Source organism: Azolla caroliniana, unplaced genomic scaffold (genome assembly GCF_043228905.1).
Source record: "Azolla caroliniana isolate FFs.n. ecotype wild unplaced genomic scaffold, voAzoCaro1.0.p SCAF_8, whole genome shotgun sequence".
Lineage (NCBI taxonomy): Eukaryota > Viridiplantae > Streptophyta > Polypodiopsida > Salviniales > Salviniaceae > Azolla > Azolla caroliniana.
Genome location: NW_028230443.1, coordinates 16,949,634 through 16,967,695, shown reverse-complemented (window position 1 = coordinate 16,967,695; position 18,062 = coordinate 16,949,634). Strand labels below are relative to the sequence as shown.

Below are 18,062 nucleotides of genomic sequence, written 5' to 3'. Positions count from 1 at the left end.
TGACCGCGCTTAATGTTTCAAATGTTACCTTAACTTCACCCGATAAATCTTTATGCATTAAATCGTATGTACCTCTTGTGAACACAAAATACCTGGCCGAATAGTACATGAAGGGATCAACCTCCTCCTCCTCCCATTCATATAACCATGACTCACGGTCTTCGTTTGATGTAGGCCACGCCAACACTTCGTTGAATGCAGACGAATTCAACTCTTTGTCGATAGTTGCGGAGTATGGGGACGTATAACCATCTTTAGAGTCATACAAGGACATGATCAAATCAACATCATTTGGATTCATCTCGATCACTTCTGCCTCTGTTAGTGATTAATCGGAATACAAAATGTGATTAATTAAAAATTTAAGACAGACTCGATGTAATTAACTATAGTATGTATAAGAACACAACTATACAAAAACCACATGAATAAGACATTTGCAACTACACTTACAAAATGTGGAGATATCCAACCTCGTAAGAACTCCTCGACCAACAATTGTATATATAGTCTTCATCACGTAAAAGCCACAATCCCAACCATTTGGCTGAGTTGGGATGTGCAATACATGATGTCGACCCTTAGACACAATGGTGTAGTTTGAGGATTCAGATGAAATTGTCTGAATCGCAATCTATGCAAGACTCTGCATGTTGCCGGTCGCCGCATTGTTTAGTGGATCGCAGAAGACTACTTTGTTGGTCAGCTTATAAACTTTCTGTCGTGTCTTTGTCCACAACACCTAATGGCCCTGAACCACAATTTGAATGAAGATAAAATCACGTTTGGCCACCTTCCCAAGGATGGCTTGCCCCTTCGCCGTTTGCTTGTGTAGCTATACCCATAGTGGGTCGACGATGGTGTATCATTTTGTCACCTGGATTGGTAGCAAGTACTCCATAAACAACGTGAATAATGTCATCATCCATGTTGATGCCATTTCTCCATCCTTGCACATGGTCTCAACATCTAACTCTATAACATCAACGACCATATCGAGTCATTGGCAGGTCATCTGGTTCTTGTATGCATAGAAACATGTAGATTGAGTAAAAATCTCACACTCAATGTCTTTTAAGAGGATACAAATTTATATTTCACAGAAAAACAACCTGGAAAAGTGTTTGGATCCACAATCTGATGGCCTTGGCATGCTCAATTTGTATTGTGGCCACATCTAATGCAACGTATCTAAATTTGATGTTAGGGGGACAACATTAGTGCTTGACTCGGCCTCATTCCGTCAGACTGGCATCTTTGGCCATTTCCGTCTCAGTGGAGTGGACACACCACCCTCGGATGGGTTTAGAGCCTCACCCACATTAGTGGACACACCACCCTCGGATGGGTTTAGAGCCTCACCCACATTAGTGGACACACCACCCTCTTCGGTGGATATCCCCGCCTTCTTACATTGTTTCACCACAATAAGACACGTGTTATTATCTGAATTCTGCCAATAAACCCTTAAACACATATCAAGAATGAAATCCTCGCTCATACTTACATAAGAATCCAAACTGGATGCAATCTTCTTCTTCATCATCTTCAACTGTTCATCCTTTTTGAAATAGTAGGTGGCCATCTCGTGGTCCATAAATCGTGCCATGAACTCTGCCTCCATTTCAAGTTGGAGTTCAACAGGAATAGAGTCGTACCTCAAAACAACCCTAACCTTCAACTTAAGTAATCAAACATTTTCTCAATTTAATACTCAAACACACACAATATTAACTTTAATCAAGCAAAGCATTAAACCGTAAACCATTAATAATTAATAAGTTTTTGCAAGTCTATTCAATGATCAATGAGCTAAACTTGGGCCACATTCTAATACCAAGCACTAAAATCATAATATCAACCGTAAACCATTAATAATCAATATCAAGCTAATATCAAGATTGACATAAAGATTGACAAAAAGATTGACGCTCCAACCGCAAACCATTAATATTCTAAGATCACATATCAATAAACATGTTCTAAAAAGTTTGTAAACCGTTTCTAAGAATAAACCTATTCACTATATCAACCAAACCCTAACCGTTTGTACAATCATAATATCATGCTAAAACCTAAACCTTCTCCCTATCATTCTAATATGAAGCCATAATATCACATTAAAATCATAATCTCAACCAAAACCTTCTCCCAAACCCTAATCCCTTGACATAAAAAAGCCAACCACATTAAAAACAAAATTCTGAAAATGTAGAGACAAACACAAATACATACCTAGGAAATAGTAGGGCACCGATCGTAGAAATGATTGTTGGGAATGTCGATTGCAAGCCGTCTGAAGAAAAATCACTTTCCCGACAAAAATACGTGTCAATCTCGTTTGAAAAATTGAGAGATAATGACAAGTTTCAAGGTTTTATAGTCGTCGGTTAAAAGGTTGGGCGACTACATGGCCACATTAAAACTCGGTTGGGCAACCACTTTAGTTAGGTTGGACAACCACAATATGTAGGTTGGGTGACCACAATAGGTAGGTTGGGTGACCATAATAGGTAGTTGGGTGACCTTTGATAGGGTTGGGCGACCAAGGACTCAGAGTTCGGGACCTCTGACAACATTTTTGGTCGCACATTTTTTTATTATCCAAATTGGATGGTGTAGATCTCACGCGCCATGCTTCGAGCAACTTGCACCATCCAGGGCCGCGATTCCCTCGCCAACCCTATTAATGATTTGTGTCATAATAGACACGTTGCATCACATACATACATACATACATACATACCACACATAAATACATGCTCGTGTCTAACTACTACCAAATATTAAAGAGGGCAAGGGAGGTAATCGCGGGCACAGACAGTGCAGGTTGCTCAACTGAGGGCACGTGCGATCCGTACCGTCCGATGTGGATAAAAAGTTGACAACCTCTGTCACTAGGAGCCTGACCAACTTTGGGTAGGAGCCGACTCTCAAAAAATTAATAGTAATAAAGAATAAAGTAGCAAGTTAACAAAGCAAAAGTAAATAGGGTAGTGATTAGAGTTATTTGTAAGGTTTGTTAGGTTTATGGTTTGATTCTTTTTCTTCTTTGAATTCTTTCTTTTTTGTTTCTTCTTCTTCGACTTCTTTCTTTTTTAGGGTTTCGACGTTTGGTTTAGGGTATGTAGTCACTTTACATTTCATTTACATTTAAGGGGTCGTAATAGTGGTATTGAATTCAACACCTTAATTACTAAATGTGTTCATGGTGCCATAATAGTCTAAAAGGTGTAAAATTGTCATCATCAAACACTTAACGATATGTGATTGACCGTAGTTTTGTGCCCTAGTATATAACTAAACATTTGCAAACTTTGATTGATGCAAGTGGACTTATGCTTTAGTTGCCGGATTGAACATTTGTTTTTCTATAACTCTTAAGATGCTTCTTTCCATAATTCACTTATGACATTCCAAATAAGATTATTCTCCATCTTAGATATTCCCTAATGCGCAATATTCTTGCCAAAGATCAAGCAAGTTGAGAACTTGAAAAGATGAAAAGTTGATGTATTGGAAATTTGTAAAGCGGCCTATACATGGATTGCTATGATAGTGTAATCAAATTTTCTATCATTGATTTCTTAGCCAAGAATGCATGCGAGAATTTTAGGTGGAATCCCCTTGAACCATTTTGGTAACATGATACAACCAAATAGGTCTTTATAGAACGTCAAAAGAGTTATTTATTTAATGCTTGTCTAGTTCAAAATAGCTTGAATACACATATCCATGACTTTGCTTGGAGAGTGATTTTGTAACTCAAACAATATTGCAAGCAAATACTAGCTGATTTGTGGAAATACAAGTCAAAGAATGGTCTCCTCTTGACATATTCCGTTAGCCAAAGAATTAACAATGTTGTCATCATAGGTCCCCCATGTATCTTGGCGAATTGCTCACTTCTTTTTATAGTTGATAATGAGCTCACTTCTTTTTACAGCTTTCAAGAGCTCATTTGCCAAATAAAAATAGAATGGCAAGCACCACCACTTCTCCCTAGATAGTCACTTAGCTTCCACAATTATTATATCATAGTTTCACAACTTGAAGAAGAATGAAGGAGCTGACTTGTGGGTTCGACGTGTAATGCATTGGCCCACGGATGTGCCATGTGTTGTGGCCTATGAGAGTATGATCCGGAGGCGGAGGTGTGGACCGAGAAGAGTAATGTCGGATAATAATATTATGTTATAGATAAATACTATTAAGGAAATGACGGATCCATATATTTGTATCGATCCTCAAAACTATGTTACTCTTGGGCTGGACTTAGCCGCTAACATAGGGTAAATTCCCTTCCGGAATACGTATCCAAAGGGGTGGTCAAAGGTATGGATTGTGATTCTCACTCAGACACTTATCCATATCCAGTTACTTTCCGGAGCACATACAACATATCTATCACTCAATTACACGTGTAAGATAATGAATTATAGCACATACGGTAAGTACACAAGAGATCACATGATAGGCAATAGAATAGACAAACAATATTTCAACTTGCATTACTTTCGTGTCCATTACAATCCATCCGGATCCTTTATATAGGCATCCGATAAATGATACAAAACGATGCCTCATCCGGCTACCGAATACAAAATAGTGCGGATCCAGATCGGTACAACTATCAGGATCCGTCACTTCCTTAATATATTTATCTATAACATAATGTTATTATCCGACATTAACTCTTCCCGATCAACACCTCCGCCTCCGGATCATACTCTCGTACGCCAACAAATTCTCATCTTTTGCAGTTGTAGATCTTTTACGCTATGTTCCTTCTAATCCGCATCGAGCCCTTAACACTTTTATTCAAGTAAAGTTAGCTCTTACAATTTGGGCTATGTTTGATTGTCACTTTAATATGCAACTCACTCATGTTCCAAGTAAAGTTAACTCTCATAATTTGGGCTTTTTCTTTATTCTTTGACTTTATACCATGGAATACTCTACCTATGGATCATGAGCCAACACAAGAAGAAATGACACAATGACACATTCACATTTTCAAACTCATTCACTCACTCTATTCACAATAGTATGCAACTCACTCATGTTCCATGTAAAGTTAACTTTCATAATTTGGACATTTACTTGCTTCTTTGACTTTATACCATGGAATACTACTACCTATGGATCATCCACCAACACAAGAAAAAATGGCCCAATAACACATTCACATTTTCAAACTTGCAGGAAGCAATGGACACCACTTGGAATTTCCAAGGTTAAATAGACATAGCAAACAACTACTAAAGAGTACTGTTACGAGCATGACCATATAATATCCCGTGGTAAGAATTTACCATAGTGGATAAGTGTGAGGGTTAAACGAGAGTGTAAAGAAGGGGAGGATTACTTTTAATCCTCGGGATTGAGACAACCCATTAGGTCAAGTGTGAACTTGCCTGGGGGCCTTGGGTATCGCTATAAATAAGAGGCCTAGCTACCCTCATTTGATCATCTTTTGACTACATCGAGACTCTGCTCGTGTGGTGGGTCAACTCTTGTAGCGAGCGCGCCAGCACCAGGTACGACTTGACGCCACGGCGGTGGTATGGGACGCCGATCGAGGCTCGAGTCCGTCTCGATCCCTTCGCTCGGGGGTGGTCGGGTGGATCGGCACCCTTCTTTCTCTTTCTCCTTTCTATCTTTCATTTCTTTATCCTTATCTTAAGCTTACTTTAGTACCTAGATCTATAATATTTGGTATCAGATTTTTGTACTAATGTTTCTTTGTTTTTCATTTGTCTTTTGATTGATGATGATCGATCGTTGTGCGGTTGGCCTTGATCCAGACAACGATCAACAAAGAACTTCGGTAACTCTTTCCATAATTTTTCTTTCTATTCTCTCTTCTCCCATCTAATCATGTGTTTAGTTTATATGTAATTTTTTTCATTAAGTCAATGATGTTGTAGTGGTCTTTAATTGATTATCTAAAACGTTTACATATGTGCACGAGGTCAATACCTCGTTTGACATATTAATAATATGTGATGAGTGTTGTATGCGTACGAGGTTAATACCTCAATTACGTATTACGTTCACGAACATATGTTACGTTTGCGTATGAGTTTAATACCTTGTTTTGTTGTAAACGATATGCGTTTGGTCTCGTATGCGTAAGAGGTCAATACCTCCATTGCGTATTACGATGATCTCTTATTTGTGGATGTTTCGTGTGCGTAGAGGTATATACCTCGATTACTTATCTCGATCACATCATTTGTGGCTATTTACTATAACGATATGTTTAATATAGGCATATGTGGTCACATATATACGTATTTGATCGTATATATGTGATAAGTAAACATATGTGTATATTCGTTATTACGTGATTATATCGAAAGTTGTCATGGTCGGGAAAAGGATGTTGGTGGCCGTCCTCACATTTTTGTGAGAATGGCGTTGTCACCATCCCTTTTTCAACATTTTTTTATTGTTGATAACCCCATTGACGACCTCGATTTCGTTACGTAAAGAAACGCCAATAGCCAAAATGATGTTGAGTACGTAGGGCTTGACCCACTTCAAGTGAGGTCGCTCCAATGACGCACGTATCCAACATCCCTCCCTCGTTACATGGATACGATGCCACCATGAGCTCGTTCTTACGAGAGGCATTCGTAATGACGTGACCATGTGATGACCCACGTGAGCCTACTACGAAACAAGGGCTCATTTGGCTTGACCATTAGGTTGCACTTTGGTGTATGCCATCGTAATTACGAGACTTGAGGTTAGGTAACGTACCAACATAGTTTTGGTAAATGAGGGCGAAATAAGGACCCTTGACATATATGTTCTTTTAAAAAAACATATATGATCAATTGCCTTGCATATCTCTTATACGCATCAAACATTAAGCATTCGAGAAGAGCAACTTACTTGGTTGGCTCAAGTGTTTAATGTATTTGTTCTCGAGGTCTCGAGTTCAAATATGACCAAGACCATACAACATCCTTGATACATATGACTATAACACATGTTTAGACTTAAGGTCTAAGTGCACCTCGGGGTCCTCGTAATAGGACTTAAAGAGCCGAAACCACTTATGTGGGCACCGAAACATAGTTTATTGTTAACATTTTTTTTCGTGTATAAACTAATCATGACGCGAACATACATGGTTGAGCCTCGGGGAGCCACCATGAAAAAATCGATATAGAGATCAGGGAAAGACATTTATTTGTCACCCCCATGGTTTTTAAAACACCTTTGTGTTACCATAGTAACCTGATCTTGAACCTCATCTCATACGTCTAGAGGGGTATTGACGTGAGATAATGATATCGATTAATGCTCGCCCATGATATGTTTACATCACGACATGATGTTATGACTATATCTCTGACCTTATCCTATTTCTTTTCCAGAAATAATTTTTAATGGCTCAAATTAACGACCCGATGTCATCCGCTCAAGCGGAAGGAACTCAAGGGAATCCTCCTGGACAAATGTCCACTGAGATGTATTTGGCACAAATAACCCAATACCTTAGTTTCACCGCTCAACAGATGACCGAACTTCGGCAATCTTAGAGTGCTCTTGAGGCACGTGTCATTAGTTTACAACGTGAGACTAATACACCTGATGAGCGACAAGGTGAACCATCATTTGTCGTTAAGCCATTTACGGGAGACAGAAAGGAAAGAACCGAAGAAGCAATCTGCACATGGCTGGGACGATGGGAGTCTCATTTTGAGCTCTATCCCACGCCAGATAGTACGAAGATTGCATATGTCGACCGAGAACTCGGGGGTAAGGCCGCCGCCTGGTGGCGTGGCCTCCGTACTATGGGGAAATTGCCCGATACCTGGACAGATTTTGTCACGGTTTTTAAGGGCCAATTTCTGCAACCTCCCTCTCGACCCGAGGCAGCACAAGCTTTAATGAACCTCTCTAGCAGGAAATTTTCCTCGCTAGAATACTATGTTCACCATGCTAGAACCCAAATCCAAAAATCGGGTCTAGAAGGGGACAATTGGTTGATAGCTTGTTTTGTCAATGGCATCCCCAATTTGGACTATCACTGGATAGTGCACGATAAGGATCCAAAATCCTTCGAAGAGGCCGTTGAAATAGTTCTTCGCTATCAACGCACTTCGAAGAAGGACCATAACAAACCCAACGAAGCGCCCGGGACTAAGCAATCGCAATTTGTTGGGAAACGCAAGACACCCAACGAATTCCTGGATCGCGATTGTAAGCGACAACATCCTTTTTGTGTATTCTGCAAAAAGAAGGGTCATACAAAATATCAATGTCGAAAGCTCCAACGGAAAGAGCACAACAACAAAGCTAAAGCTGCAGACCATAAGTCAGATTCCTAATGTCCTTCAGGTCTATACACATCATTTAAGTAATTGTCAATGTTCTTTCCCTCACTATGTATTGGGTCCCAATGATTTACTACGTGCAAACGGGTATATCAATGGATCTCCCGTACAATTTTTATTTGATTCGTTTGGTTCAGATATGGGGAATCCAACCCACTGTAAGTGATCACACCTACACGGTGCACTTGGTTGATGGAAGAGTACAATACATCAACGGGGCGATTCATTCATTAGGAATTTCTATTGATACTTATATAGAGGAAGTAGACTTCCATGTAATGAATCTTTGTACCACCGATGTAATAATGGGTTATCCCTGGTTTTATAATAAAAACTCTTCTTTATTGATTGATTGGGTTCGTCATTCCATTTCTTTTGTACTGAACGATTGTACGCATTTTATTCAATGTGTAAAAAAACAATCCCTCTCGATTGTTTCCTCGTGTCCATCAATATCCGAGTTGTCTTGTTCTACGTTATTTTATTGTGTACTTGATCCGGACATTCACGTTTACAATATCGATAATGTCCCGATTCAATTAACATATTTTGAACAACAACAACTTGATGAAATCTTAAATGATTTTCATGATGTTTTTCCAAGTGAACTACCTGATGGGTTACCTCCTAAACGTAATATAGACCATCGTATAGATATTGTACCTGGTGTTGCACCAATAAGTATACCTCCGTATCGCTTAAGTCGATCCGAAGAAGATGAGGTATCTAAGCAACTCAAGGACTATTTACGAATGGGTTATATACATTATAGTAAATCTCCATGGGGTTAAACGAGAGTGTAAAGAAGGGGAGGATTACTTTTAATCCTCGGGATTGAGACAACCCATTAGGTCAAGTGTGAACTTGCCTAGGGGCCTTGGGTATCGCTATAAATAAGAGGCCTAGCTACCCTCATTTGATCATCTTTTGACTACATCGAGACTCTGCTCGTGTGGTGGGTCAACTCTTGTAGCGAGCGCGCCAGCACCAGGTACGACTCGACGCCACGGCGGTGGTATGGGACGCCGATCGAGGCTCAAGTCCGTCTCGATCCCTTCGCTCGAGGGTGGTCGGGTGGATCGGCACCCTTCTTTCTCTTTCTCCTTTCTATCTTTCATTTCTTTATCCTTATCTTAAGCTTACTTTAGTACCTAGATCTATAATAAGTACCAATATCAATATATTACTACACAGTAGAAATACTGGAACTATATTCATTCCACCACCAGAGCAATATTGACGTGATTGAAAACAATGAATCCAAGGTAAAAGAGGCTATTGTGTTCAATATACCCATTATAAGCTACTACCATGGAAGTTCGCAACTAATATGGCTGATATCGTCATGAACTTCTACTAGTATTTGTTCTGTTACCATGTCCATGTGTCAAATACTGTGATCCCCGACTGAAACTTTGATGATCTCAGTATGGAGCAAAGCTTGTGATAGCTTTCAACTACGAGGTCCTTGATAAGGAATCAACCACCTCTGCTAGCATTAGTAGAAGATTTCCATATTCCCCCTCGACACCATATGTTAGAGCTAGCTACTAATGTAAGCATATGATAAGGATTTAATTGATAAATAAATAAGACAAGAGAGAGAAAGAAGGGTGTTGATCCACCTAACCACCCCTGAGCGAAGGGATCGAGATGGACTCAAGCCTCGATCAACATCCCATACACCCCCGTGGCGTCGAGTCGTACCTGGTGCTAGCGCGCTCACTACAAGAGTTGACCCACCACAAGAACGGTGTCTCGACATAGTCAAGAGATGATGAAATGAGGGTAGTTAGGCCTCATATTTATAGCCAGACCCAAGGCCCCCAGGCAAGTTCACACTTGGCCTAATGGGTTGTCTCAATCCCGAGGATTAAAAGTAATCCTCCCCTTCTTTACACTCTCGTTTAACCCTCGCACTTTATCCACGTGTATAGAATACTATGGTACATTCTCACCACGGGATATTATATGGTCATGCCCGTAACACCATCGATTTGCATCATCTCACAATACTTCATTCAACCTCCCTTCAAGTTTTCCAACCCTAATATATCAGATATCCCTAAAACCTAGGTCTAGTATCTAAACCACAACTATCTAGAATATGTTAGACCAACTGAATCTAACCTTAAACAATAACTCCTAATTGACGTTAATATGTGCACACAGGAAATACCATTGTCCACAGTCGCAAATTAAGGTGACCTTCTTTGAGCATGCATATGTCAAAAGGAAAAGTGAAAGAAGAATGGTATATGTAGAGGATGAAAAAACTTGACCTGTGTAACATGTAGATAAGAATCATCACCAGGATAACCTAACATGACCTATATATTGTTTGTTTGTTTGTTTATATTTAAATATTTATACAGACCATACACAAGTGTGTGCCTGTATATGACTTGAAAATTTTCTTTCTTGTTAGTACTTTATTTTCAAAACTTACAGGTGCTTTTCCAAATATAGAAGTGCAAAAATGTGGGTGCTTCCAAATGCTACCTCCTGAGTCCTAGGACAACACTCAATGTTCATAAGTGATAGCTTGGGGTTACTTATTACAATACTGATTAAAATACAAGAAATAAAAAGTAAATTACACTATATTATACCGCGTGTTCTTTCAATAAACATTATTACCTTGCCATTCTCTTCAATCATGTTCCCACCTTTGTGAAGCATCAATAACTTTGTGAGGCTCAAGTTACTAATAGGATTAACTTCTATATGTGTATTGTTCACACCTTAAACTATTCAGGTCATCGTCTCCACATTGTCCAACTTGCAAATGATTATTTGATCCTTGCTTGCAAAACTTGGTGTTTTTGATTCCTTGCCAAAAATTTCCAAAAAATCTGCATTCACAAAGTTCCATTTGAGCCTATATGAAGTGAATAATCAAAGAATGTTGTTGCTGAAAAACCAAGAAGATCATTTTTTACTACAAACTGAATCTTGCATCCTTAGAATCATACATTTATTCAAAAGATATACAATGTATGTATGTATTTACACCTCCGGGATTGTGATACATTTGGAAGGCACACTTTTTAACCTAGAAAGCAGGAGAGCAAATTTTCATGGAGAAATGCAGAAATAAAGAGGAGGAATCATAATGGATACCAAAGCTGAAAGGAAGAAGAAAGAAAATGAAGGAAAGATTACGAAGAGAGGATTACAATGAGATCCCGCCCCACTTCATATATGATGATGCATGCATGTAATGTGTATCTATGTGCATCCAACAACTTCTACTTGAACCAGAAAAAAAATATGAATGAAGGGAAGGAGGAAAACGAAAGAACAAGAGAAATACCTCTGAGAGAAGCATTAGCAACAACCTAAATCCTAAAATCCTAAACCGACTGTTAGGGTTTCAATTTGCACAATCGTGTTCTCTGTTTCCCGCCCTCACCTGCCACAGAAATGAAATTTCAAAATTCTCTTCCCACACCACAGTATATATATATATGGATCAGAATCGGGCTCCTGCCTTAGGTGACTCGGGCTCCTGGGGCTCCTGCCTCAGATATATATATATATAGTAAAAGTTGGAACTCATTCTCAAGGTTGCTTGTTATTAAGATAATTGTTCTAACATTGTAGCTTTGGGAATGTCATTCACTTCTCTCGTAAAAGGAATATTGGGACTACGGGTGTTTTGTGGCCATGAGTGAACACCTTTAAGCGGGAAGATACATCTTGGGTGACAACTAGGACACTATCTCTACATAATTTCCTACTTGTTTGTTGATGACATGGGATGGTAATGATGACATTTGGGTAATAGTGGACATATTTCTGTAATGATATTAACCAAGGTGGCCATGTGGCATTTATGAATAACAATGATTGGCACATTTATTTATGAGGAATGCATATTCACAATATGGGTTATCAACTAAATTGAAAGAAATTGGTATCAAAAGCTTACTCTCTTGAGAGAGCAGAGTCATTCAACAACAAATTTTGATAAAATGAGGTTTTCCTACCGAAGCATCCACATGGAAGAATGTGGGTGACCTTCATAAGTAGTTAACCACATTTGTTTTCAAGGAGGAAAGCACTTCCAAAAGGGGCAATTGGTATCTAACATAATGCTACTTAGGTTTATAGTTTTACATGATCAAGGAACATATGCACAATCTAACATAATGTTACTTACGGGTTGAAGTATGATTCTCCTATAGGTGATAGGTGGGGTTGTTGACATCAAGGAGTGTAGATACAAACGAACATGGCATTGTAATTGCTTAAAGGTGAAATGAATGAATCAAATATGTGAATAGTGAAGAGTGGGTTCATGAAGCTTCTTTACATGCAGCCTTCCCAAATAAATTGTTGCTATGTCCATGGGTTTTATTGGTCTTTTAGCATGTTGAGTGTATCAGGGGTGATGAGTAATTCATCCTTGACGAAATTATCTAGTGACTTCAACTTTCACCATTTTGATCTCTCCAAATAAAAGGTTCTCCTAATCAAGAGGTTGAAAAAGAGAAACTTGTACAATGTGAAACCCAAACGACACTAAAATCTTTGATCTCATCCCCAATAGGTCTACCATGACACATTCAAATGAGACGGTGGATGGCCTCTATATTTCAAAAGTCAAAAGGCGATTAGGTTGAACACAAAAGTGCCGAAGTTTGAAGATCAAACTGTAGGATTACTCAAAAGCTTATTGAGGCATTGGAGTTGGTTCGTTAAATATTCAAGAAGGTGAGAACATGTTGATACGTTTTATTATTATTTGGTTGTCCTTGTCTCTACATGTTTGTTTGGTTGGCTACTCAAAAAGTTAGTACATGGTGGAAGTACAACACATGCACTCAAAGTCAACTCATGCATCCCCCATATAAAAGAAACCAAAAGGTTGTTATTTTGAGGAAACAAAATCAAAGGTACATAGCTAACACTATTTTGAAGTGTACGCCATTTCTCTTTGTTGTTGTCACTATTTCTTAACAAAAAAAGAGGTGAGAAGTAGAGACTATTACAAGGCAAAATGAAGAGATCGTCCGTTGTTATGGTGGTGTTGATGGTGACGGTGGCGATGATGGCCAATGTTTCTATTGCCCACAATGGTGTAGATCACAATTCAACTTCTCATTCTCCAGAGCCAACACCCGTCTCTAATGCCCCATCTACCTTCCTCGTTGGCATCTCCTCACCCTTCATCTTGCTCATCTCTTCATTTCTCTTCAATCTCCTTTGAGCCATGACCCAATCCATCATTCATATTCCTTCTGCATGATTTGCAATTGCTATTCACCATCATTATCAGCTCCCCATTTGCACTTTTGAAATCTCATCACCTTTATGTAACTCATCTAATCATCCGACAATAAAATGCATTTCACGATTTCATTTGTTTGTGCCCTCACTATGCCATGCAATTTGCTTGTTGATGTAATTCCATGCCCTTCCATTTGATTCTAGACAAAAGACACAGAATGCCACATTGTGTCTTACCAATTGGTTAAACAGTTGTAATTAATGGTTATTTCTATGTGATTATATTGAGGGGTATTATTGATGGTGTTTTCTAAATCATATGATGTTGAGGTGATATAACAATTGAAGTGGAAAGTTATTTCTATTGTTGAGGTGGCCAATTCTAGCCACCCTCTCATGTGATTCACACGTTCTTAGATTCAATTTCATTATAACATTCTCAGTGGCAGCAAAAGTAAGGAAAGCCTGCACATTCTCAATTATCATGTGCTTATGTTCTGTATAGTAGTAGACTTGATGCTAGATTACTATGGAAGCTCATAGAAAACCTTTTGTTACATTTTCATTGATACGAAATGCTTATTCCAATCCTAGCAACCCTAAAGGCATTGAAAACATTCAAATGATTGTAGAAAATATATGCAATACAATTTATGCTAATATCAACCATTCATAACATACAATTTTATAACACTTTCCTCCCTTCACCATGACCTTTATTAGGTCAGGGACACAATGGTTTCTATACATTATTAGGCTGACATGTGAAGAAGAGCAGTGAGGATATGCAAGCAAATGACCAAACAAATGCTAACCATAATGAACGCTTTGGCAGAAAGATCGTTGGATCTTCTTCTTATTTGCAGTGGGAGATCTCCATCATCTGAGAAATGGCTTTTAACCTTATTCCAACCCAGTTGTGCTTGTGATCGAAGATGGAAGCTAATGGTATTTGTAGTAACTTCAAAGAACGATCTTACTGCTTCTGAACTTATCTTCCCAACCATATCCAAAATCAGCTTCTGATTGCTCGGGATGGCCAAAGTCCTTGTAACTCCATCAACAAATGATTGCATCCCATGAGAACTCCCAGTATTACAGGTGTCTACAACCAGCTCTTTGCTTGATTCCATACAACTACTAAGGCCTTTTGAGCTCTCGTGTTCAGTTATAACTTCATCCATTCGTTTAGTCTCCATCGAAGATATCGAAGATATCAAGTATTGTTGTTCAGAAGATGACGGCAGCGAGTATTCTTCCACTTTCCATTTCCCTTGCTCTGGCAGTTCACACTTACCATTCTTTTCTGTAACAATCGCACTATATGATGTCCTCACAAGTGTCTCAATTGCACCATTGCAAACAGACGTCAGCACATCTTTCATTTCATCTTTATGCGATGGATTCGTAATCCCTGCTACCATATCCTCATAAATGTTCACATCTTTTGTTTTGTCTATGTAGATTGTCACAGCTGTACTAACAAAGGTTTGTATGCATTCAGCAATCAAAGCTTTGCAATTCTCATTGCTGATAACATTAATAAATGTGGATCCAGAAGCTTTTTTATCCGTTGATTCATGCTGACCATTTGAACTAAGGTCCTTCGATGGTGACATTTCCTTTGAAAACCCATCAAAGAAAGCTAATACAAAGTTCCTTGCCATGGATCCAGCAACAGCTGAGACAAACCCTATCCCATGCTCACTGAATAACTTCGAAAGAAACCTATCTGGAAATTCTTCTAAACCTTTCTTTTCTTTAATGCCATTCTTTCCCAGCCTTTGATCTTGAAAACCAGATCCAAGGGTGTATAACCTTCCTAAGCTTTTATCCTTATAATCAGGCATGTCTTCCGTTATATTTGATGACCACTCAGGGCATTCTAGCTCATGCTCCATGGAGTAATTTTCCAAGGATCTATTAGATCCTTCTTGGTTGTTTATCACAGTAAAGCAAACCTCTCGTATCTCTCTGCAAGCAACATCTTCATTCGTAGGAAAAATGGAATCCTTCTCAACCTTAACAAATTCTCCACCACGGTCATTATCATTCCTCCATCTACTCTGCAGGTGTCCATCTCTCCTTGATTTTGATCTAGCTCCTCGCAAAAAGCCACGTGTTAGTGCCGCAGAGAGAACTGTGACTGTTTCTTGAAACTCTTGACATTGCCATAGCTTGAAAGCTTGTCTTAAGCTTCGAGGAACTGTATCTTCCTCACAAGATAGAAAGTCTTTCAAGTCTTTCGAGATCATGGACATTGATTCAGCACCTTCAGCTATGGCTCCACTGAAAAAGGACATTGTACTCATGATCTGAAGCAACTGTTTGCGTTTCTTAACAAATGAAGAAGAGTTGTACAGACGATACGACACATAGCCACTGGCGGCGATGGTAACTGTAGCAAACAAGATCTTGCGACGCCGACTGCTACCAAAGAAAATAGACATGATTTTTCTTTCTTTCTTTCTTTCTGTACAGAAAACCTAGACTTCTCTGTTGATATACCAGAGAAGGACTTAATTTTTTTTCTGTGCTGATCTACCAGAGATGAACTTGCGTCTTTACCGCGCAGAGAAGAGCTTTGTCTTTTTACTATACTGATCTAGCAGAGAAGAAAAGTTTTGCATTCTCTTCCAGAAAATCTCGATGTTTCAAAAGAGAGGAGACTTGTTTAATTGTGTAAAAATTCTCCACTTCTTCTGTTGATCAAGCAGAGAATAACCTGACTTCTCTGTCAGAGAATCAGCTTCAGATTTACTGCTGACTCGAGAGGAGAGAAAAGTAAATGGTTCTATGAAAAATTGATTGGGAAGGAATGCCTCCTGTCAGAGAACTTGCCTTCGCTTTTGTTCTTCCAAAGAGAAAATACATTTACTTCTGCCAAAGTACCAAAAGAAACTTGCCTTTTCCTGTTGATCTAGCATAGAAGGAACTCGTCTTCTCTATCAGACAATCACCTTCTAATTGACAGATTTTCAGGGTAGAAACTTGCAATTTCTTGTCAGAGAAGAAGTGTGGTTTCTTTCCTGCACATGAAAAACGTATGCCTTCAAACTATATTGATCTAGCAGAGAAGAACATGGAGCCAGAGAAAAACCTTGTCTTTTCAATTGATCTAACGTGAAGAACCGTGTTTTTGTCAGAAATCATCTTCACCTTTGATCTAGGAGTGTTTTCAAGGAGTGAAAAAGGTAACTACAACGTTTCCTGTACAGAAACTCTTGCCTTGTTTCGGTCAGAAAATCAATGACACTCTGATCTATAGACTGTTTCCAACTAAGGAATGGAAAAGAATAAGCATGTTTTCTGTGAAGAAAAACCTTCAGCCTTCCCTGTCAGCGCATTACCTTAATTTTGACCTAGATGTGTTTTCTATCCAGAAGAAACCTTTGTTTTTTTCCACTCAGAGACTGAGAGAATCGTCTTCATCTATGACCTATCAAAGATTGCAAACAATGTCAGAAGAAAACATTCAAAAAAGGAAGATGTGTATGCAAAAGAACAAATACCATAAAATTGGACATATAGAAAAAAGAGCAGAGAAGCCATAGCTAACATTCAAAAAACGAAGACATATATGCGATTGTAAGGACAAACATATAAAAAAGAGCAGAGAAGGCATAGTTAACATTCAAAAAACGAAGACAGATATGCGATTGAAAGGACAAACATATAAAAAAGAGCAGAGAAGCCAGACCACATTCAAAAAGGGAAGACACATACGCGATTGAAAGGACACATTTATGAAAAAGAGCAGAGAAGCCATAGCTAACATTCAAAAAGGGAAGATGCGAATGCGATTAAAAGGACAAATTCTATAAACGTGTACATACAGAAAAAGAGACGAGAAGCCATAGATAACCCTAAAAAAACAGATGATGCGTATGCGATTCGAAAGAAAAAATTATATAAACGTGTACATACAGAAAAAAGAGAAGAAAAGCCATAGCTAACCTTCAAAAAAATCGATGTGCATAAAAAAAAATACCAACGTGTGCATACAGAGAGGAGTAGAGAAGCCATCGCTGACCTTCAAAAAAACAAGGAAGATGAGTATACGACTCGAAAGAACAAATTACTACAAGCATGTACATACAGAAAGGAGCAGAGAAGCCATGGCTAACCTTGAAAAAAACAAGGAGGCCATAGCTAACCTTCAAAAAAAAAGCAAAAAGGAAATCGAGAGAACAAATTACTACAAACGTGTGCATACAGGGAGGAGCGGAGAAGCCATGGCTGACCTTCAAAAAACAAGAACAAAGGAGAAGTGTGGCTGCTGATTCCAAAGAGCAAAATTACAACAAACATATACATAAAAAGAGAAGGGCAGAGAAGACATGGCTAACCTTCGATGGCTTTGATGGGAAGGCGAAGACGATACCTGATCTTCTCTGAGCAAATCCACAGGAAACATATACACGCATACAAAAATACATACATACATAGCGTAATACGTATACGGATGAACTA

The 18,062-nt window shown here is 38.8% G+C and overlaps 1 protein-coding gene and 1 long non-coding RNA gene across 4 annotated transcripts; both read right to left on the bottom strand.

Moving 5' to 3' along the window:
• Positions 1 to 14,177: 14,177 nt before the first annotated feature.
• On the bottom strand, positions 14,178 to 16,204 carry LOC147861125 (uncharacterized). Its single transcript, XM_087323488.1, has one exon. It carries the CDS (start codon positions 16,037 to 16,039, stop codon positions 14,342 to 14,344), a length of 1,698 nt encoding a protein of 565 aa, XP_087179614.1. The 5' UTR covers positions 16,040 to 16,204; the 3' UTR covers positions 14,178 to 14,341.
• Positions 16,205 to 17,848, bottom strand: LOC147861124 (uncharacterized). Of its 3 annotated transcripts, none has more exons than XR_015530107.1 (5): positions 17,834 to 17,848; positions 17,689 to 17,716; positions 17,547 to 17,622; positions 16,749 to 17,028; positions 16,205 to 16,618 (listed from the first exon to the last, which is right to left on the bottom strand). It is a non-coding gene; the product is annotated as an uncharacterized LOC147861124 (long non-coding RNA). The 3 variants fall into 3 exon arrangements; XR_015530109.1 differs by having other exon boundaries at positions 17,547 to 17,617; XR_015530108.1 differs by lacking the exons at positions 17,689 to 17,716; positions 17,834 to 17,848 and adding an exon at positions 17,806 to 17,820.
• Between the last annotated feature and the right edge of the window lie 214 nt (positions 17,849 to 18,062).

Bases quoted from the DNA above. Each gene is read 5' to 3' on its own strand.
- LOC147861125 (XM_087323488.1), bottom strand. From the start codon at position 16,039: ATGTCTATTTTCTTTGGTAGCAGTCGGCGTCGCAAGATCTTGTTTGCT.